Consider the following 21656-nt stretch of genomic DNA (forward strand, 5'->3'; position numbering starts at 1 on the left):
TTTTGCGATTCACCCAGAAAACTACTGGTTGTAAAATTTTGCGCTAGAGACACTGTAGCGGCAATACTATACTATCATACTTCGAAGTAGGTAGGGGTAAGTTGGATGAATAACAACAGCGAAAACAGTGCACCAAATGTTTTGAATCGAATTTGAAGAAGGGAATGAAAAGAGCAAATTGGACACTAGTACAGAAAAAAAGAAGGCAATGAAGGTAACGGAGCATCAGCAGGCGTCTTGTGTGATTTTAAAAAAGATTCGAAGAAAAGTAAGTTCGCTACAGGCGAAATAGCTACGACAGCACCAGAGCGAAAGCAGCAGATGGCTGTTTCTGAAGGCATGATGCATGCCAGAATTCCAGCCGTGCGGTAGCCATCTTTCAGACACGCCATGGAGCTCAATGACGGCACCATTGAGATCAGCCAGTTAGCATGGCGTGGCTTGACGGTGGAGGCTTTCAAGTCAATTCACATCATCACGGGACTCACTACAGTCCAATGCGGCCTTCACACAATCTGCATACCAGTTAGAGAACTGCTCCTTCATCTTTGACTTGAACAGGTCATTGCCTGACAAGTCAAGGGGTTGCAGCTTGCCATTGCATCCAGCTGGGATGGAAACCTGGTGGATGTGGTTGCGCGTCAGTTTCTTCAGAACGGACTCCCAGCGATGGGCGGCATATACATCACAAATAGCCAGAGCTGGCTGGTCAGGAACGAGCTTCGGGTCCTCACGAACTGACGTCGCGTAGAGAATAATGATTCTGTCGATGAACTCTAGCATTGTCTGCTCGGTGCTCCAGTGACTTGGGCTATGCATTGGTTTGGTTTGGATTGGTTTATTTAATGTCAAAGAACGAACAGGCAGTGTTGCCTTATTACATGAGATCAACTACAGGCACACAAATATAAGGAAAAGGAAAAGAAAAAAGAAAGAAAAAATAGAGTAGGGTTTAAGACTGCAGAGGAAAGATTACATAATTATTTGATCAGTGAGCAACGTTAGTCAGTGAATTTTCAGGTGGGATAAAAGAGCGGTCCGGAATTGACCTGGTTTCTCCAGTGATCGTATAGATGCATTGCATTCCAGTAGTCACTGGGGAACTAGACCTTGGCATGGCGTCCAGCAGTCTTGCCTTAGTATTCTTTTATTTATAGTGGAGAAACCAAAACAGGCAGATGCGTAATAACAATGGACCCACTGTGTAGGGTGGAGGAGAGGGGGGGGGGGGGGGGGGGGGGAGACATGGCTAATGGTAAATAGTGGCGGCGAAATAGAGCAGTTCCAGCACAGCTACAGAAACATGGGCGTGAAGCTAAAAGCAGGCAAGAATGTGTTGCAAAGCGCTTGACTTGAAGGCGGCCAGTTTGGTGACGCCTCGGATATCCGCACGGAGGGAATTCCACGGCTTTGTTCGCAGCAGCTGCGGCAGCAGTCGCTGGCGCTGGCAGAAACGACGGCTGAGAAACGGTGTCAGCGTTTTTGTCCTTGTTCTTCTGGACCCACTGAAGCAGCGACATTTTGGCAACAGAGACAATAAATAGCTTCTAACTAAAGAAAGCAACAGGCAATCTAAAGATGTCTTCGGGGTTCTTTAAAAATAACTTCAAGTTCAACGAACTTGCCGAATCCACAACAGTTTCACAGTGCGTAGCCTTGTGGTGCTTGGATTTTGCTACATTCTGTGTTGATCTACAATGACTACACGTACATGCACGTCTCTTTGATCTACCGTAGCTCCATACATGTACTGTACACAATTCAAGACTACGAAAGGCGTGCACCGCGCTTGCTGCACTTCCGGCCAAATCACAAATTTTGGTTTCGTGCCTGCATTTTTTCCCGATTTTATGTGTAACGCGAAAATTAAAACTATCACAAAGAATTATTGTAGCTCTTTGGTCCTCTTTTCTTCTTATACAGAATTATTGCTTTACATGTGGGTGTGCTGTACTGTGTGGTGCTGTGCTGTGTGTGTATGCGTGTGTTCCTTGGTGTAGAAGACTGGCCCCGAGCCTGACATAGTGCCAATGAAAAAGAATGAGAATTCCAACAAGGGCTCTGCATCTGGATCAGTTGAGAATGCTCAGGTAAGGGATGAAGCACTGTGATGTGTTGCTGGTGTTTTTGATTGAATTGTTTTGGTCCTGTTTAATTGCGCCGGCCCTGGCAAGTACCAGACTTATCTGCTTAGCTGAGTTTTATGAAATGGAGATGTCACAGTTGGCATCTTTTTGTCTATTGGTCAATCCGTATCTCAGTTATCTGGCCACCAAAATGACGAGCACTTTGGTCTACCGGGCACGCTTTGGATGGGTTTTAGTGGATATATTACCACTCTTTGCCACACTGATGACACTGTATGCCTTGTGACTTAAGACATTGGACGTGCCCCTCCATTGTCCTCCTTTTGCACCAGTTTTTAGCAGTTTTGAGCATCGCCATACGTAGCAGGCCAGCGCATGCATTCACAAGCTAGCACCAATCCACATCCCCCAGTTCTCACCTGCCTGTTCATTCTCAGGCCTTGTGCCGTACAGGAGCACTTTACTGTATAAAATATAAATAGAATACTGTACTGTACTGTCGGGTTCCGAAGAACTGGGGTCAGCTTCCTAGCCTAGGCCGTTCTTATTTTCATGCACAACAGTCTATGCACAGTTGAGTCACCGTGTATACATTGGTATGCTGTGCTTGGTGAAATCCTAGACTGTTGTTCTTGGGCACCCGACAGTCTGGTGGTCGAGGTATTTTTCTGTATTATTTGTAGTCACCTGGTGAGTACTGACCTGGCACAAAACTCTGGAGTTGTGATGTCGTCTCAACCTTCATCGCAATGAACTATGAGCCTAAATCTGGAAAAATTATTGACTACAATGCCACTCTGTCATTGCGTGCTGTGCTGTGCCGTGTGCAGGAAACATCAGCAATGCATGCTACTCGCAAAGCTCTGGCTCCTCTTGACTTAGGGTAAGCAGCTTCACTGGGTGTTGGCAGTGCACATCCTCTGTATTAAAACCTGGTGTTGTATCATTCGCATGGAGGTGATGGATCCCCTTAGTTCTTTGTGTGTATTCCGTGCACATCTTTCCCTCTTGCATTGTGACATTTAATGTTATGATGGGGACACGTGTCCCCCAAGATTAATTAGAATGCCTGAGTTACGGTGGTATCGTCCTTGATAAGAGTACAGCCAGCACTAGCTTTGGGATAGCAGGACTTGTCGTACTTTCCACTAGAACACAGCTCCATTGAAATCAGAGTGATCTCTATCCCTGGCGTTCAGAAATGCTTGTGTTGAATTTTGAAAACCAACCAATATCAGTTCAACCCTACCCAGAGATAGATATTCATTCGGGTCAGTGCTGGCTTCTGCTCTGACCATGTTATACGATAGGGGCCGTGCGCATACATTTCTATACATGATGTTCTTTTTTGCCTACTCATGCATGTGTGCGTGTACGTGTGTGTACACATGTTTGCGGTGTGCGTGTGTGCGCGCGTACGCGTGTGTACACTACAGACCATCCGAGTCGTCTTCCACAGCAACGGTGAGAGAACCGAGCTATCTGATTTGTCCGTACATGTATGAGGGTGTTGGAGTTTTCTGTCAGTGCTGCTAGAGTAGAGGCAGTGGTGTCACGTGTACTGTAGCCTGTGTGCTTACGGTACTTGAGCTGCTCTGGCATGTGACATGTGTACGTAAGTTCACCCATATTGATCAGTGAAGAGTTCTGTGATCCTGTCACGGGATTGCCTTGCTGATCTTCCATGGCAAGCATTAATGATGAGTTCATGAAAGTAGTGCTAACCCAGCTCATCCGTCTGCATGACTACGTTTGGGAGAAGCTCTGAGTAACAAAGCCAACCGATGCACACTTCTCTGACAAAACCACACGAAAGGAACAGTATTGTCGGATAATATATACAGGTAGACTCCCTTTAATTAGAACCTCAAATTGCCAGGCCCTAACTTCGAATTATCGGGAACTTCTAATTATCCAAATGCGGCCCCATGCACTGATATGTATGTCAAAATGCTTGAAATCGCATGCTGAATATTTTTTGCACATTTTTATTTGCATCAACGAAACATACATGTAGGTGGTCGTACCGGTACGCGGTCATGTACAACGGATCATCAAAACACTGGATCGACACAAAATCATTGTGACATTATCTTCATCTTCTAGCGAAGAAGTTGTCAGTCACTGCAGCTTTCCTGAAACAATTTCAACGGAAAAGAACTGCGCTGCCTAATCCGCGTCATGAAAGGCCGTTGGACAGCAGCACGTCGTTCTGAAGAACGGAAGTGGAGCAAAGGCATAGACAATATTTACGACAATAGTGTTGTTGTGCGCCAACATCTCCGCGCACGAGCTGGCGCGGTAAGAAAGGCCATCGAGATCTGCGAAGAGAGTCAGCCACCTGGAAGAAGTCGTCTTCAATCAAACCTTTGCAATTTGCCTCGCACGGGCTTGAATCAAATTTCGAGAGAAGGTGGGTTTCTTGAACGCTATAGTCGATCCTGCAGCGGACCATCGATCGATTTTTGAGCTACTCTTGGCTAGAGAAGGAGAAAAGAATGAACTTCGAATTACAAGGATAGCAACTCAATCTCACTTCGAAATAAGCGTTCAAAGGACATAGCCAATGTACTGTAAACAGCTCTTCTGTACGAAGACTGGGTTCGAATTATCCAACCGGCGCACTTTTCGTACTTCGAATTATGCATTCGATTTTGACTTGAAGTGACTTGCAGAAGATCGGTACGACGAAAAAGTTCGAATTACACGGAATGTTCGAATTATACCGTATTCGAATTAGAGGGAGTCTACCTGTATTGTCGGATAATAAATAATAGAAATCATCTCGACAGCTGTTTCGACCGTTGCACGTCTCGTCAATGAAGTTCGATAGCAAAGAGGACCATCACAATAATGTAAGTAGTCTGTCTTTGTACTGATCAGCTGGTATTGGCTGGTATTCTGCCTGTGCTCTTGTTTTCAAACTGAACCCAAGCAGGAAGGAGAGTGTGGCACGGAAGCAGGCAACAGCGTTGACAGTTCACCGACCGCCGAAGTTGCGCCTGGTCAGCCGGTTTGGAAAGATGTTGCCCAGCCGCCAAAGCAAGCGGCAACTGCAACCAATAATGTCGAGCAGACGAGTGCTGCTCCAGCTGCTGCCAAGCCGCAGTATTTGAGAATTGAGCTGCCGGACAAGCAGGTTTGTTCACCAATGCTTTGGCGAAAACAGATTGCCTCTGGGTTATGCATGCATGCTGGGCTTGTTGCATCGCGACTCCGTGATCATTGCCATATGTCCTGCAATGTGGTGTGCTGTGCTCACTATGCTGCAGCATCTAAATGCTGGATGACTGCTGCACTCAGGATGAGAAATGCTCGCATGCTACTCAATTGTTTCAATTTTGGGTGGAAAGGGGGGGGGGGGGGTTATACTCTGCCAAATGGAGTGCATTGTGTGTTATGGTTCTATGCGAGAACCTTCCTGTAAGCATGCCACCACCCCCCCCCCCCCCCCCCCCCCTCTCTCTGTGAGTTGACTTGTGTGTGCTTGTTTCCAATGTGTTTCCAATCACTCTGTGCCTGTTTTCCCTGTGTGGTTGTTGAGTTGTAAGCTATCTGCGTGGCCTGCTCTTCTCTGCCCACAGAGTACTGTTATCCTATTACAGGACGGCATGACAGCTGGTGATGTACTGGATGTGGCATGTGAGGTAAGACTTGTACTGGTTGAGAGTCAGGAGGCAGGAGAACTGATTGACCTGTTTTCAACTTTGTTTGTTTGACGTGAGTGAACAGAAAATTGCAAACAAAGCACTGACAGAGCTTAGTGGAAGAGCATTGCTGGCCTATAGCGAAGGTCCCTTGGAAGGGGGGGGGGGACATTGACGGACTGCTGCATATGGTTCTGTACGTACCTGTCCGTCCCGGGGGTGCTCAATACGGCTCAGCATCGCTTGCTGGGTTGTTTGCAGAACGACGCAGCCCACTTGGCCTGGGTGTAGATATGGGTTGTGCAAGGTCCGTGCTACCAAGCACAAAGCCGTGAGTAGCGCTAGGAGTGCTGATGTAGGTATGTTCAAATTTCACGTTCACGCTGGGCAATGTGACTGAGGTGCAGATCGGGATTGACATTTTCTGTCCAACCGTCACCGTCTTCCCTCCATTTCGTAGTCGGTGATGTCAAAATCGATTACAATACCTATGTGATATGCCATCAAGCTTTGGACTAACGTACACGGATCTGGGCTTGTTTTTGTTCCTTGCAGAAGAGGAATCTTGACCCAGACGGTACATTCCTGGTGCTCGGTCTGAATCGTGCTGACACAGGAATGGGTAAGGGTCAATGCAGCTGTTCGCTGGCGTGTGTTGTGCTGCAAACAGGCTGCTTGTTGTGCGCCCTGCTGCTGCTGTGCATCTTATCTGAGTAGGATGCTTTCTCTGTGATTTTCGACGGCAGTACATGTACTTTCAGTGTAGTCTGGGAGTGATTCAGTTGTGACTTTGCTGAAACCACTGCTGGGATTGCTGCTGTGCTTTCTTGCTTCAGAGTTTCGACTTGCTAACCTTGATCAAGAGATGAAAGATATGGTCAGTTGTGATTCTGGACAATTTGGTTCATGCTTTCAGTAAACAGCCTTGATGGCAGGTTGTACAAACCAAACTAGAGCGAAGGCAGAATGTTGCGGTGTTGTTGCAGCTCGTAACGTGTCATTTTAGTTAGGTAGATGTCTCTCCTCTTTATACATGCAGCTATGGACTGAAAGTACTGGGTACAATTTGCTACATACATGTCTTGTTTTTCACTGCAGCTAGCTGCTCTGAGTTCTATATGTAAGCTCATGTGTTTACCGCACAAACTGCAGCTGTATATTTGTATGCTGTGCTCTCTGGGTAGATGTACGACATTGTGGAGGTCCGTGAGAAAGTGGTGAGCACCGTACATCTGGCGTTACCGGATACTCGCACTCTCGGCAATCTCTCTGTTGTTTTCGGTAGGTGTGTTTCCATCTACTATACAGCTGTCTAATGAGTGTTTTTTTTACACGAAACTCTGAGTAACGGCAGAAAAGGACTTGGTTGTGTGATCGCTGTGTAAGTAGTGTACTACTGGCTCTGTCCACTGGACATAGAGCACTATACGCAGCCTGAGGACCTTAAACAACTGTACACGTACATGTATGTGCTTGCATTCTTGAATGTGTCTGTGTGAGGAAGGGGGGGGGGGGGGGGGGGTGTCAGGAGGGGGTCAGTAATGCTTGCACACCATTCAATGTTTCTTGATCTCAGCGCATTGTCTGACATGCCTGTAGAGACTTAGTTGTGCCGCTCGCTGTCTGTATTTTCGACAGTATGCTGTTTGAGCTAGGCATGTTTGTAGTGTGTAAGGCAGTACTTGTGGTACTAGTCTAGCCACCACACTTGCTTTTTGGCGTAATCGCTTTGGAAAGGTTTGTTGAAATCCTGTAGTCATTGACCTGTATGTGTGTGCATGTGTTCTAAGACACAAACAGAAGAACGAGCAGTTGCTGTTTCGTAACTCTGAGATTCGCGAACTGAATCGATCATCAGACAAAAATTGAATTTCTATCTGTGTATTCCGCTCTTTGCCTTCGGCAAATTGAGCCCTCTACGAACGGTGGGTGAACTTCACATGGTGTGTGTCAAGACTGTGTATGTTTGCTTGTTCTTTGTACCTACTGCTATGTGTCTGGAGTGCAGGCTTTGAAGTGGACATCTGTGAAGGTGCAGCCCTGGATCAGCCCAGTGTCTACGTGACGGAAGTGTTGGCAAACAGTGTGGCTCACAGTGCTGGTGAGCTGCTGATAGAACTGCTCCTTTAGCTAGAGGCAGTGGAACAGTGGAACTACATGTACATGTACTGCATGGAGGGCTGGTACTGGTTGCTGGACGGAGTTGAACTGCATGTAATGCACTGCATGAAGGACTGGTAGCTAGAGGCATTGGAACAAGTATACTGTGTAGTGTGTTTGTACTAGCTCATGACTTTGATTACTGGCTTTAAGATATACATGTAGGACACTGTCAGACTGAAAATGACAGCAGCAGCAGCAGCAGCGGGAGCAGTAATGGCAAGGCTAAATATTTCACCATTGCACACACTTGCACCAAAGATCTCTTTCTCCTCCTCCTTCTCCTCCTCCTCTGTTTTCTCCTCCTCCGTTTCCTCGTCCTCCGTTTCCTTCTCCTCCATTTTCCCTGTTGGATTATGTGTTTTCTTTGTACAGATTTGCATATTGGTGATGAGATTCTGTCTATCAATATGGAGGCTGTGGAAGAGCAAACTCGCAGCAGGATCATTGAGCTGCTACAGGGTGAGTAGTAGACTGCATAGGCCGATGCTGTTGCTTTCCTCTGTCAGCTTACCACTACATACACAGGCCATCGCTGCTATTCTCTGTCAGCTGACCACTACATGCACAAGGCAATGCTGCTGCTTTCCTTTGTCTTTCTGCTGCTTTCCTTTGTCTTTCTGCTGCTTTCCTTTGTCTTTCTGCTGCTTGCATACACAGAAGAACTGTTATGCTGCGATTTGTTGCTATACTTGATGTGTATCAATCCATGACTGCATCCATGTCTTCCCCTTTCTGGAAAAGCCGTCCCTGACTTGCCGAGATCATGTACTTTATATCTGTTCTTGTTTGTTTGTCCTTAGCACCTGTCTTGTCGATGGTAGTTCGTTCGTGCGGAGCATTCAGTGTCGTGCCCGATACCAATCTCATCGATGAGCTTGTTTGCCCTGCACCGCCCAGGTACAGTATAGGGTGGTGTGTGTGTGTGTGTGTGTCCACGTGCGCAGGTGTGCTGGATAAAGTTGAAACCGTTAGTTATCTGTTAGCTTATGTCTTACACTTTCAACAGGAGAAAGATGCAATGGCACTGCTGTCACATAATACATTTTGAGGATGTCTTCAGTCTCCATGATTGTGCTGAACTGGTCTGGTGTCAGTCGCTGACATGCCCTCTGCGCAGAATGCTTGATCAAGCCGACAATGCATCTATACACACCACCTTGCCACTGGACAAGTGCTGTAATACATTTATTTTCCATTCCCGCTGGTGGGACGACAGGCACGAGTTGATTTCTTGCTGTCCTGCGGCAATTGCTTTGTTTTCTGTGCGCTCTGTGTTCTGCTTCCTTTCAGCTTTGTGGATCTGACCGATGTCTCTCTGGAAGATCTTATGGTTCCCAAACCACCTGGTAAGAGCGGTGTTCTCCCATTAGAATATACTAGTGTTTAAGGGGTCGTCGCAAACGTTTTGTGTCGTCCCTGAAACAAACATCGTTCATGGGGGGGGGGGGGGGGGGGGGGGACATGTACATGCATGCAATTTTCGTCGTCCACCATAGCGAGCTGCATTCATTTCAGAGGGAGGGGTCCGAGTACAAAATGAACGATGTTCGTTTCAAGGACAACAAACAACTTTTGCGACGACCCCTATCGGCTAATGCGGTTGGTTAGTGAACACGAGTCAACCTGAAAGACCATCCATAACCTACTTATTTTTATGTTTCCGTGTGTGTGTGTGTGTGTGTGTGTGTGTGTGTGTGTGTGTGTGTGTGTGTGTTTCATCAGGGGAAGACCAGCCTGATGGTGTTGACGAAGATGGCCAGGATGACAACTTTGCTGCGGTGGAAACCGAGCAGATCGACAAGTTCCTGCAGGTGTGTGTGTGTGCGTGCGTGCGTGCGTGTTTGTGTGAGTGTGCGTGTTTGTGTGTGCGTGTGTGTATGTGTGTGTGTGTGTGTGTGTGTGTGTGTGAGAGTAGTGCGTGCGTGCGTGCGTGTGTGTGTGTGAGTAGTGCGTGCGTGCGTGCATGTGTGCGTGCGTGCGTGTGTGCGTGCGTGTGTGTGTCTGTGTGTGTCTGTGTGTGTGCGTGTGTGCGCGTGTGTGTGTGTGTCTGTGTGTGTGCACATGTGTGTTTGTCCGTGCTTGGGCACAATGTGCATGACAATAGATTATTCCGAAGTCTGCATGGCCTCACGCACCGTGTATGCTGCAAGTCTGCTGCTATGCACACATCTGCTGTCTTTGTTCATATTCACGGTCTGTTGCTGCCCAGTCCTGTCAATAATTGTTGAAGCTTTTACCAATGTGTCAATGTGTCTCGTTATGTAGCTCGAGTACGCCACTGCAGGCCATGGAGCCAGCTCCCGAGGGGTTGTATGGCCCCAGGGCGGCTACAGGGCCAAATAATTTCCCCAAGCCCCATTTCAGTATCATAGGAGGACGCATTGCTATCTCTGTGCATCACAGTTGTCTGCTTGAGTTAGCTGCACAATCCGCTGGCAACATATATACAGCTAGCACAGTAGTCCTCACTGAGCAAGAAGAGTAGTAAAAGCGATAGACTCTAGTGAGGAATGTACGAGGATAACATTGGTAAAAAAAACTGGTACAGCCATGGCCCTATCCGCCATACCAGTGATGCCGGCCCTGCTCTGTTTGAGAATGGGCTATTGTCAAGTACCATACCGTGTATAGTTGTCACGTCCAGTAGATGATAGCAGTACTTCCTCTAACGTGTATAGCTGTTCTTAGCAGTGCATGTGCATGTATGTGTGTGTGTGTGTAAAATGCAGAATATTGAAGAGCTGAATGCGTACCTGCTGACGTTACAAATGGAAGCACCTCCAGTGGCAGTCACCGCATCCATCAACCACACTGTATCCAAGGAGAAGCGCATTTCCATGTGTGCTCAGGAGCTAGTGGATACTGAGCGTCACTACATCAAGGTATGTCTGGCAAGATGGGTAGAATACATGTGGGTACAATGCAGGTACTACAGTGTATTATGGTTACACAGGGGCAACGTCGGAAGGTATTTTAGTGTGCCGGTACGGTCAGCCATCTGAAGTACAATTTACTTATGGGGGAGGAGTGGCTGAGCCGAAAATTTTGGAAATTTAGATTCCAGATCAGTGTATTTTATTGATTCACGGGGTACCTGGGGCAAAAAGTGGTACGGTCAATACCGTAGTGACCGTACCGTGTCCGACACCCCTGCTATGTAGGTATTCAGGGGCAACGTCGGAAGGTATTTTAGTGTGCCGGTACGGTCAGCCATCTGAACTGTACAGTTTACACGTGGAGGAGGGGTGGCTGAGCTGAAAATTTTGGTAATTTAGAGTCCAGATCAGCGTATTTATTTTAATGATTCACGGAGTGCCTTGGGCAAAAAGTGGTACGGTCAATACCGTAGTGACCGTACCGTGTCCGACACCCCTGCTGTGTAGGTATAATAGACTATTATAGGTACTCGTATATAGGAACTGTATGGGCACTGTATACAGTCAACTTTCCTAATAATGACTGCAGGTATTACGACAATTCGCGAATCATAGTGACGACGGAATTTCCATGCCCAGAGTAAAGTCCCATCTAACTGCATACATTTAACTTTGGATACAATGACTATCTGAATAGCGACAATTCGCGAACAGCGACATGCTTTTAGTAATCCCAGCACAGGTTGCTATGTCTAACATGGACTGTTTGCATTTGTTGCACCGGGCATGTCTGTATGTGTGTGTGTGTGTGTGTGTGTGTGTGTGTGTGTGTGTGTGTGTGTGTGTGTTTGTGTGTGTGTGTGTGCGTGCGTGCGTGCCTGCCTGCCTGCGTGCCTGCCTGCTTGTGTGGGTGTATGTTGGGTTTGTAGAAACTGACCATCCTGCTTGACCGCTACCTGGAGCCGTTACGTTTCGAGACTTTCATTCCCAAGGAAACGGTAAGTTGCATGGCCTTTTCTGACCCAGTCCACATCCAAAGGGCCATCCGTCTACAGTCCCATGACCCACATACTAATCTACAATCCCATGATATCTAACATACTAATCCTTGTTCTGTTGTGCTATTGGTAATGCCGGTGATGAATGGATGTGCACGAGCGAGAGTCGGATATGAGAATGTATTGTCGTTTGCTGTGTCCGAAACAAAGGTCAATGGGAGTTGTGTTCTATTATTGTTATTCCTGCTAGCCTTTGTTGTTTTGTTGTTGCTGTTGCCATCTGCAGCTTGAGCTAGTTTTTGGCAATATTCGTGATGTGGTGATTTTTCAGCGCCAATTCCTGCAAGATTTAGAAGTAAGTACAGTGGTCCCTCTATAATCCGGCACCATTTGTGCCACGGAAATCTGCTGGATTAGGGAGGGTGCTGGATTAACAAATCTGATCTACTGCTGCAATGTGCATGAAGAGGACATTTGGCTACTGAAAATTGTGCTGGTTTATCGAGGGTGCTGGATTATAAAGTGCCGGATTAGAGAGGGACGACTGTATTACTACTGTTGCTGGCACTAGGGTATCTGGTATCTGTTCTTTTGGACTTTGAATTCTGGTTAGGAAAGGTGCTGTACTCATTGTGTTCATGGTGGCTTTGCTGCTTGTAGACCACTGGGAACTGACTATGCCATGGTACACCTGCTTTCAATGTGTGTGTGTGTGTGTGTGTGTGTGTGTGTGTGTGTGTGTGTGTGTGTGTGTGTGTGTACATGTGTACGTGTGCATTTCAGGATTCACTTCGGCACATTCAGTCCGCCGATGACAAGGCTTCAGCACAATCTATCCGTGTAAGCAGTCGGTGGTAGCGGTGGTGTATCCATGCATACGGGCATGTGTCATTTCCACTTGCATGTGTGAATGTTTGCTCGTGTGCAGTGTAACTGAGTGTTGCATATGCCAGGTAGTAGTGGAGCACTATCCTTGGTTCCATCACACTGTGCCTCTCTGCACATGGTGAGAAGCACACCAGCTTGACCTACAAGGCCAGCAATGTACTGTATGCAGCAGAAAAGAGAGAAAAACTATGCTGGATAGCTGCTTTTGCTGCTCCTCTGCCCAGTCGGCATGTACGCCTGAAGCAAGTCGTTGAAGTTCTTCTCCATGATACCATGTAGTTTTCTGCGCGCCCATACATTGTTGTCCCATGTTTTTCTTCTTTCCCCCTCCTTTCCCTAGCTGATGATCTTCTCGCTGAGTGGCTCTGTTTTGTTCTACATGCGCCGGTTCAAGATGTACAGTTCCTTCTGTGTCAGTCATATGGAGGCAAACCTATTCCTCAACAAACGTGAGTGAATGTGGAATACACGTACAGTACTGGTAGAGTTGTTATACAGGCTTTATTTGAGAAGAACAGATGGACATGAGTCCAGGGCCGGTGGAACCGGTCAGGCTGGTCCTCAGTCTGACTATTGGGTGAAAGCAACGTGATACTACGTTGTATGAATAGGGGTATAAAAGCATACACATTCCTCTTGAGATGAATGCAGTTGTGCAAGAATCCTTGGGCTATTCTGTGGCTGTGTGTGTATTCTGATGGCTGTACTGTGGCTGTGTGTGTTCTCTGTTTCTGATGGTTGTCCTGTGGCTGTGTGTGTGTTGATGTCAGTCTCCTGATGCATTCATTCTGAGATTTCCAATATATTAGTTGTGTTGAATGCTAGCTAAGGTCTGTCTGTGTGTCCCAGTGTTGTATGCTAGCTATGGTCTGTCTGTCTGTCCCAGTTTGGTGACCATGGTTACAACACTTTCGGCTGATGGTTCTTCTACTTTTCAACTATTTTCAAATGGTCTGATTGGACCTTGCGTTGCCATGTCTCTTGTACTTCTTGTACTGCTACAGCCGAATCCCTTGCCAATGAACAGCTTCAGGAGTTCTTGCGCGTGCGCAATCCGAAGAAGGACAGCGCAATGTCTTTACCGGCCCTCCTCATCATGCCAATATTGGTAAGGTATTCTGAAAGTCGTTTATAATTATGCTTCATTAATAATGCGCTCTTTCCAAGCCATGTTAATCTGTCAACTGGAGGTTCTTCCTGATGTGAATTTGAGCATACAATTGGATCTACTGGTAGTCATGCCCCCAAGTGTTGATCAACTTGACAGTCTACGGCTTAGCACGTACTTCAAGTATTGCTTTCAGGAATAATTTGGGCTCTGTTGGTCACGAGTCCTTCCAGCGTAGTCGTGTATTTTGCTTTGTAAACCCATGGCTATTCATTCGCATACACTTCTCCTGTATCCTGTCTGCTGTATCCTGTCTGCATGGAATGCTCTAGACTGCTCTGTGCAGGTAATTTGAAGTAACTTGGTTTCTTGTGCCTCCTCTGTGTCCGGTGTGTTGCATTGTTGACTTGTGGCGTGCAATTCTGGCTTCCTGCAGCGTCTTATGCGCTACCCATTGTTCTTGGAGACTATGCGCTCACTGACTGTTCCAGATAGCACCGAGCACCAGCGGCTAACAGGTACAAGTGTAGCATGTGTGTGTGTGTGTGTGTGTGTGTGTGTGTGTGTGTGTGGGCGCGCGCGCGCGTGCGTGCGTGCGTGCGTACGTGTGGTGTGTGTGGGTGTGTGTGTGGGTGTGTGTGTGGGTGTGTGCACGTGTGTGTGTGTGTGCACGTGTGTGCGCACATGCGTGCACGTGCGCATGTGTGCTTTTGTGCATGAATGCACTCCAGTTGCAGTGTGAAGAAAGGGGTCTGTTCAAGATGGAAGTAAGCTCCTTACTCCACCACCTGTACTACATGTGTCTCCAGATAGTGCCAACTAAAATGCCTTGAACCTCAGCGTAGAATTGTACGTTCTGTTCTTTTATGGTTTAGTCTAGCAGTTATTGGTTCTTTCGATGTGGATATTCATTTTTATGTCTATTTTGTGTTGGCGTTGGCAGAGGCAAAGTCTGGCATGGAGCACATGGCAGACTACATCAACGAGATGCAGCGTATCAATGACCAGTTTGGTGTTCTGTTCCACCAGCTACTCACGGAGTCCGCTTTTACCGAGGTATGCTCACTTTTCTGGCCAGTGTAGATACAGTCAACTTCACTTATAACGACACTCGGCGGGGCATCAAAAAGGTGTCCTTATTCGCAAAGTGGCGTTATGCCCGAAGTCTCATTATATGTATTACAGTGGGATGGGACTTTGCTCTGGGCATGGAAATTCTGTCGTTATTCGCGAATTGTCGTTATATCCGCAGTCGTTATTAGCGAAGTTGACTGTAGGTGCAGGCGGGTTGTACTTCCTCCGCGCCATTAAAATTGTCGCTTCCCAGAGCGAGTTTTCGAATTTGTTTTGTCCACTCGAAGGGCAAAGAAATCAGCTAGAAATTGAGGCAGAGCATTGTCGACGGACCAAGCTTTAGTTTGTGCCCCCCCCCCCCCCCCGGCTTCGCTGCACTTGCAGCTAAGGTCGACGTATTCATCAGAGTTTGAGGCAGACCCTTCAGCACTCAACAATACGCTGAACAAGACGCGCGGTCGAATTCAGGTTAAGAAACTTCGTTTTCAAGGGATCCATTCCTCTAGGTGGTAGGCGATGAAGGCAAGCTAGCATTTTTCAAGTACACTGTAACGACCTTCCAGCGGGATAGGGTAAGCAGTTTCGCACCTTCTTTCCTCGGCAAGCGCTTTGCTGATTTTGTTGGTGTTTTCTGACCTGCTACCTTCGCAGCAACATGCGCCACAAGTAGCGCATTTTAGGAATTTGAGACCGCTTTGTTCTTGCTATCGTCAACTTCAGCATTTCGTATTCAGGAGAGATACCAGGATTCTTATACCCGAACTTGCAGTCTTGATAAATGCCCACGCGAACGAGGTGGGACGGCACGAACTCAGAAAACGAAATGCGCTCTGGGGCGGAATAGTGCGGAGCGCGATGAATTTGCTTGGTGCGGAAGAGAGCTCCGACAAAGTCCGAGACCATCACGGCTTCAGTGACAAGTAGACGTTGCGCAGGAAGGGTCGCACCAGTGTTCGAACACAGAAAACAGCAATTCCGACAGTCTGACTAAGACGAGCCAAGTGTCAAATATTGCGATGTACGAAGCGACAATTTTAATGCCGCGGAGGAAGTACAAGTAAGCGTATGAAACACGATTGGTGCATATGGATATCAGTGATTCAGGCTGCCTATTGGCCTTTGCACAAAATTGCAACATGCACTGTTACTGTAGTATCCCTGCCTTGCTTGATTGTAGCGTATCCCCGTGTTAGCGTATCCCCGTGTTAGCGTATCCTCGTACGTTAGCGTATCCCCGTGTTAGCGTATCCTCGTGTTAGCGTATCCCCGTGTTAGCGTATCCTCGTACGTTAGCGTATCCTCGTGTTAGCGTATCCTCGTACGTTAGCGTATCCCCTGACTGTGTGGAGGTACATAACAGTTATACCAGTATGTATGTGGATTGATAAACTGGTGTGTGTGTATCTGTATACATGTGTATGTATGTGTGCGCGTGCATGTGTGTGTGTGTGTGTGTGTGTGTGCGTGTGTGTGTGTGTGTGCGTGTGTGTGTGTGTGTGTGTGTGCACGCGCGCATGTGTGGGCGCATGTGTGCGTGCGCGCGCTTGCGTGTGTGCATGCGTGCTTGTGTGCACATCTGTACATATGGCGCATAGCCATGGCTAAGTGCATCGATCAACGACCTGTGTCAACATCTGGAGGTTATGTGGCTCAACGCCAATCAGTCTCTCATGCATGGCCATAGCTGGAAGAAAGGTGTCGGGCCGAGGGCTCATTGTTTTGGTGAGTACCGCTATCCTTTTGATATCCATGAGGTCATCTACTTGTACTGCAACCCCACATCTCTTTTAGTCAGGCAGTCAGGTCTGCTTGATGCAGCACTCATAACTCGCATGTTCTGGCCACCTTTTGTATGGGCTGTTGGGGTGATTCACCTAGCAGTCACTGATCCTGATCCATCTGACCTCGAAAAAGAGAATTTCAAGATTGAAAACAATCTGAAACCTTGACAAACAAAGCTACCATCACTATCCAGCACTTTTCTTACAGTTGCCTCTTGTAGAAAGAAGAAAAAAGGGAAAAAGAAAAAAAGAAGTGCCGAAACCCGGGATTGAACCAGGGACCTTCAGATCTTCAGTCTGACGCTCTCCCAACTGAGCTATTTCGGCTGTTAGGGATTATGGTCAGAGATGAGGAGTTTGACTCGTGACTAGCTACCCCCTCATGTTCACGGGACTGTACTGTGCATGCACAGTCAGGGCTCACCACGACCATACAAAGCGTCAATAACGGCAAGAGTACATAACCCCCAAGAGTGTGCAACTGCCTGCACAACCTCTATGCTGTGCTGCGACGGCAGAACTTCACATCACGTGACATGGTTCAAAAGGTTATGCTGGCAAACAGTGCAAAGTGACCACAAGAGAGTTGTACCCAAAGCTGGGCTGCGTACAACCCAGTATCTATCATGCACTAGAGTGCACGGGTTCATCACGTGATGTGAAGTTCTGCAGTCGCAGACCCCATAGCTGGAGTTGCACACTCTTGGGGGTTATGTACTCTTGATAACGGTCATTTGGATTTGACCAATCAGCGCACGGCAAAACGGGCCGTTTCTTGCAATTGTGGGGTGTTTTCTGAGCTGAACTTGGCTGTACTCGTTGGTTTTAGACATTAGGGAGGTTCCGGAGTACGATTTTTCGTGCCAAAATCCGTAGAGGCGCTACGTATTTTTTATACGTAGTTTTCGAACAGGGAAAAGTTCCGGGGTACGGAACTTATGTGTTTGCCGTCATTGCCTAGGTTACGATCGCAAACACGTCACATTCCCGCGCTATGCCTTTTTATTTTGAAAATTTGTACCGAAATCAAAACTTCCCGCAAAAATCGATGTTTCTCGTACCAAATTTGTACACGAAAAATCTTTCTGCACCCGATGACGCAAAATCTCCATACGAAACATGGTTCGTATGAAAGCCAGTCCACACGAATTCTCCGTGCCGAAAAATCGTATGGAGCACGCCTGGAAAAAATCCGTAGCGCCCATACGGATTTCGGCACGGAAATTAGTACCCCGGAACCTCTCTAATAGGCCATTGTGGATTTGTGTTCAGAAGGTGTATCTTTGGAGGGTTACCGTCTCAAATTTTTCGATTCGGCTTTCGTTTGGCTGAGATCGGATGATGAAATCACTCAAACTCGAAGACATGCGAACAAGTGAATGAAGACAAAAAATATAAAAATCGGAGACGGTAAACCGATAGAGAATTCCAATACCTTGAAAATGAGCTATCGCCGTGAGAATCGGCCAAGTAGAACCGGTTAAGTACTTTTTTGAAGACATCAAGGTCGGCCGCGCGTTCCCGCGCGCACCAACAAAACCTGGCAGCCGTGCGCATATCTGCAAGTGCAGCAAGAAGGACCGAGGAGGCAGCAAGCGTTCCAAGTGAAGAGTTTACCTTCGTGTTGACTCAAGCTAAGGACTCAGGCCAGTCAGGGATCATACCAGTCACTTGTCATCATGGTCATGACTAAGGAATTCATTTGTGGCCAGGAAACTCCACACTCGCAGGGTGAAAGCTGCGAGGTCAAACAGCCGAGCCGTGATCTGGAAATGCTGAGTTCTACTGACAACATTGGTTAGCTAGGAGCGGCCAAATCGTGTAGATGCCAGGACTCCAGTTTACCAGTATCTCACGGACACATCTTGGTCGGCATGCACCAGCAGATTGAGAAAAATGACCAGGATGGCTTGGAGAAAGGACGTCTTCTCCTCGTGTCTTTCCCGGCATCAAACAACAAGATTCTCTTCAGCACTTGCCCTTCGCTGTACAGACTAGACCAGGGAGTCGTAAAATACTGGTATATCACAACTCTACTGTACATCGCTGTACATTGACCAGCACGAACTCGGGTGCGTAGCCGCTATGACTGCACGAACGCTGGCCTGCGCGGCAATCAAAATGGTGGTCGACGCTTTTTTGAATTTTGTATGGTCGTGGTGAGCCCTGACAGTGATCACCGAAGCGAGAGAGCTAGCAGCTGAGAGCCCTTGCGTAATCTTTACACAGGTCATCACACGAAGTATTCAAACCGATTGAAACGTGTGAAGATCTAGGTCAGGAACAAGCATCGTGTGGGCCCTGAGCACGCAGCTCTCTCGCCTCGTAACTGTTATGCGTGGTGAGGTGCGGCTCTGTTCGCATGTCACGTGACCGTGTCTGCCGGCCCGACTGGACACACACAAACGCACACATGCACGCACACACACACACACACACACACACACACACACACACACACGCACGCACGCACGCACGCACGCACCCACCCACCCACGCACGCACACACACACACACACGCACCACGCACGCACACACGCACGCACGCAGATACAATTTGAAGGCTTGTGGACCCTGGCTGAGCCAGACGCCCTACGCCACTTTGTGACGTCGCATGTCTTTTGAATAGCTTCGGGAATTAAAATGTATTCACGGAGCCACCAGACAATTTCTTAGTTGCTTGTGACATAATCCTGAGCGTTCGGTGTTGTGCAATAAGTGTTGTTGACAGTATAGCTAGTATGTTTATGAGGTATTGACTACCGTGTGTTACCAGGATCCGACATTTTGGGTGTACGAGTCGTACAGCTACGTAGTCATAGACGTTGCAATGGCCTGTCCTTCGTATGTCCTGGTTTTTGCTATGTTCCATCTTGTCTTAGCAATATTTTACATGTTCCCAAGTCAAAATTAGACAGGATTTTTTACACATGCGCGCCAATGTTCCTAATTATGTAAAAAAATATTTGTTCTTGTCCCTCCAGTCTTCAAGACAATCATAGTCATCTTGTGTGAACCGCACAAGGGCAAGCGCAAATCAACAAAGGTGCGTGTCTGTGTGTCACATGTGTGTACTTGTATACGCGTGATCTGGGAGAAGTGACATACTCCGGCCTCTCACGGTAACAGAAGCGTGAAACATTGGGCAGTAATGATTTGTAACGATATACGTGCACATGAGTGTGTTCACATGTATGTTGGGCGACCTTTATTTCAGACTGATGTGACTTTGACCTTGCGTATTATGTATTTTAACTTTTACAAGTAAGAACGAATTGACACACGAACGATGCGCACAACTGCTGGTTGAAATAAGCTCTTTAGCTTTTTCAACCACTCCTCGTGCTGTAGCTATAGATCATCAAGCTTGGTAACATCAAGCGTACATACACGCAGTGTTTGCAACTTGGCGAAACTCGCATCACGTGATATTCAAATGCTGGTGCAAATCTGTTTTACACTGGATCTGCCAGAAAAGATGCCATTCTAGTAGTACTATTCAACTTTCTTGCTTGTGAAGCGGCGGCCCGGACACATACAATGAGAGAACACTGCATAACGTGATGAGCTTTCACCGGCACCTTGTCCCATATCAATTCCATGTGGAGTTGCACACTCTTGGGAAGCTATGCAGCAACGTGCACGCTTGTAACAAAGTTGTACTTGTACTTGTGTTCTGACTGTAATTCAGAACCTTGCGGATGCCCCAGCCATGCAGCAGTCAGCGGTCACAATGGACGACTTGCTGTTTTGGACTGTTGTCCGCACCTCACGTGCCAAAGCGGTTGACTTGCCTGATTCTGATGGTATGTACAAGTACATGTAATTAGAAATATTCTTTCCTCTCTCTTTCTCTCCTCTCCTCTCTCCTCTCTCTCTCTCTCTCTCTCTCTCTCTCTCTCTCTCTCTCTCTCTCTCTCTCTCTCTCTCTCTCTCTCTCTCTCTCTCTCTCTCTCTCTTTCTCTCTCTCCCTCTCACTCTCGCTCTCTCTTACTCTCTCTCTCTGTCTCTCTCTCTCTCTGTCTCTCTCTCTCTTTCTTTCTCTCTCTCCTCTCTCTCTCTCTCTCTCTCTCTCTCTCTCTCTCTCTCTCTCTCTCTCTTTCTTTCTTTCTTTCTTTCTTTCTGCCAATAGAGAAGGCTGTCAATCTTACTGAGCATGTCATGCGGAAACTCCTTTCAGTCGCACAGTGGCTGCGTGTGTTTGATAGTCTTGTCAAAGTCCTCCACAAAGCCTTCTAGCATGCAACTGGGGCTGATAAAATTCTTTGCATGGCCCGCCGCCTTCAAGTACAATACCTGAGTGGTGGGCATAAAGGCTCTCCATTCCCCCTTGCGGCTCATCAGCCATGTCAGTGAAACGTCTCTGTTGATGTCCTACTCAGTGAAGAGATCAGCGGTCTTTTTTTGCGTGAGTGGAATGTGTGATCTTCTGACCCCCCCCCCCCCCCCCCACACACACACACACACGCACCTGTAGACAGGGTGAGATCAACAGCTTATGAGGTACAGTAGGTATCGGTTATAGCGTGGGTGTTTGAAAAACGACTTTCTATTCTTATTTCCGATATTTCTTACACACGATAAATCAAGTGTGACATATCATGGGCATGTGCGCAGAGGCAGGAAGATCATCGTACATACAAGGTAGTGCTACTGTGCATGCGGCTGGTCACAGTCACATAGGCATACCATGTGGCTATGCAACATGAGTTACATGACCACAATAGGCCTTATGCACATTGTACAGATGCACGAAATCCCGTATAATCTTGTAGAATCCCGTAGACCCGGTTGGGTGTTGAATGTGCAGGACCCTATTGTGTTTACTGCTATTTCCACTATGAAATGGGCCATGAAGGCATTTCATACGAAATCTTTTTCCGGCAGAGATCTAGCTAGTCGTTAGTTCAATCCCAAAGTGAAGAAGGCTTGAAAAGTGATCGTTTGCCATGAATTGTGAGGCTAAATGGGTCAAACGCGCATGTATAGCACACAATGAACACCCAACCGGGTATGTACACACCTACGGCCATA

The 21656-nt window shown here is 47.3% G+C and overlaps 1 protein-coding gene and 1 non-coding gene across 3 annotated transcripts in view; one reads left to right on the forward strand and one right to left on the reverse strand.

The window, feature by feature from the left end:
• The window catches only part of LOC135815854 (protein still life, isoform SIF type 1-like), a 46214-nt gene that overhangs the window by 21293 nt on the left and 3265 nt on the right, over nt 1–21656 (forward strand). For both annotated transcript variants that reach the window (XM_065329198.1, XM_065329199.1), the window contains exons 23-46: nt 2001–2090; nt 2918–2970; nt 3524–3551; nt 5026–5226; nt 5672–5734; nt 6290–6356; nt 6571–6611; nt 6919–7015; nt 7743–7835; nt 8270–8356; nt 8698–8794; nt 9188–9243; nt 9620–9708; nt 10627–10779; nt 11703–11771; nt 12058–12126; nt 12555–12611; nt 13000–13108; nt 13664–13767; nt 14204–14285; nt 14711–14823; nt 16437–16563; nt 19607–19668; nt 20314–20428. In XM_065329198.1, the coding sequence (XP_065185270.1) occupies nt 2001–2090; nt 2918–2970; nt 3524–3551; nt 5026–5226; nt 5672–5734; nt 6290–6356; nt 6571–6611; nt 6919–7015; nt 7743–7835; nt 8270–8356; nt 8698–8794; nt 9188–9243; nt 9620–9708; nt 10627–10779; nt 11703–11771; nt 12058–12126; nt 12555–12611; nt 13000–13108; nt 13664–13767; nt 14204–14285; nt 14711–14823; nt 16437–16563; nt 19607–19668; nt 20314–20428 (2122 nt within the window). The remainder of the gene's footprint in view (nt 1–2000; nt 2091–2917; nt 2971–3523; nt 3552–5025; nt 5227–5671; nt 5735–6289; nt 6357–6570; nt 6612–6918; nt 7016–7742; nt 7836–8269; nt 8357–8697; nt 8795–9187; nt 9244–9619; nt 9709–10626; nt 10780–11702; nt 11772–12057; nt 12127–12554; nt 12612–12999; nt 13109–13663; nt 13768–14203; nt 14286–14710; nt 14824–16436; nt 16564–19606; nt 19669–20313; nt 20429–21656) is intronic.
• Trnaf-gaa (transfer RNA phenylalanine (anticodon GAA)) lies at nt 16877–16949 on the reverse strand. Its single transcript has one exon. It is a non-coding gene; the product is annotated as a tRNA-Phe (tRNA).

The sequence above is a fragment of the Sycon ciliatum genome, chromosome 4 (assembly GCF_964019385.1).
Source record: "Sycon ciliatum chromosome 4, ocSycCili1.1, whole genome shotgun sequence".
Taxonomy (NCBI): domain Eukaryota; kingdom Metazoa; phylum Porifera; class Calcarea; order Leucosolenida; family Sycettidae; genus Sycon; species Sycon ciliatum.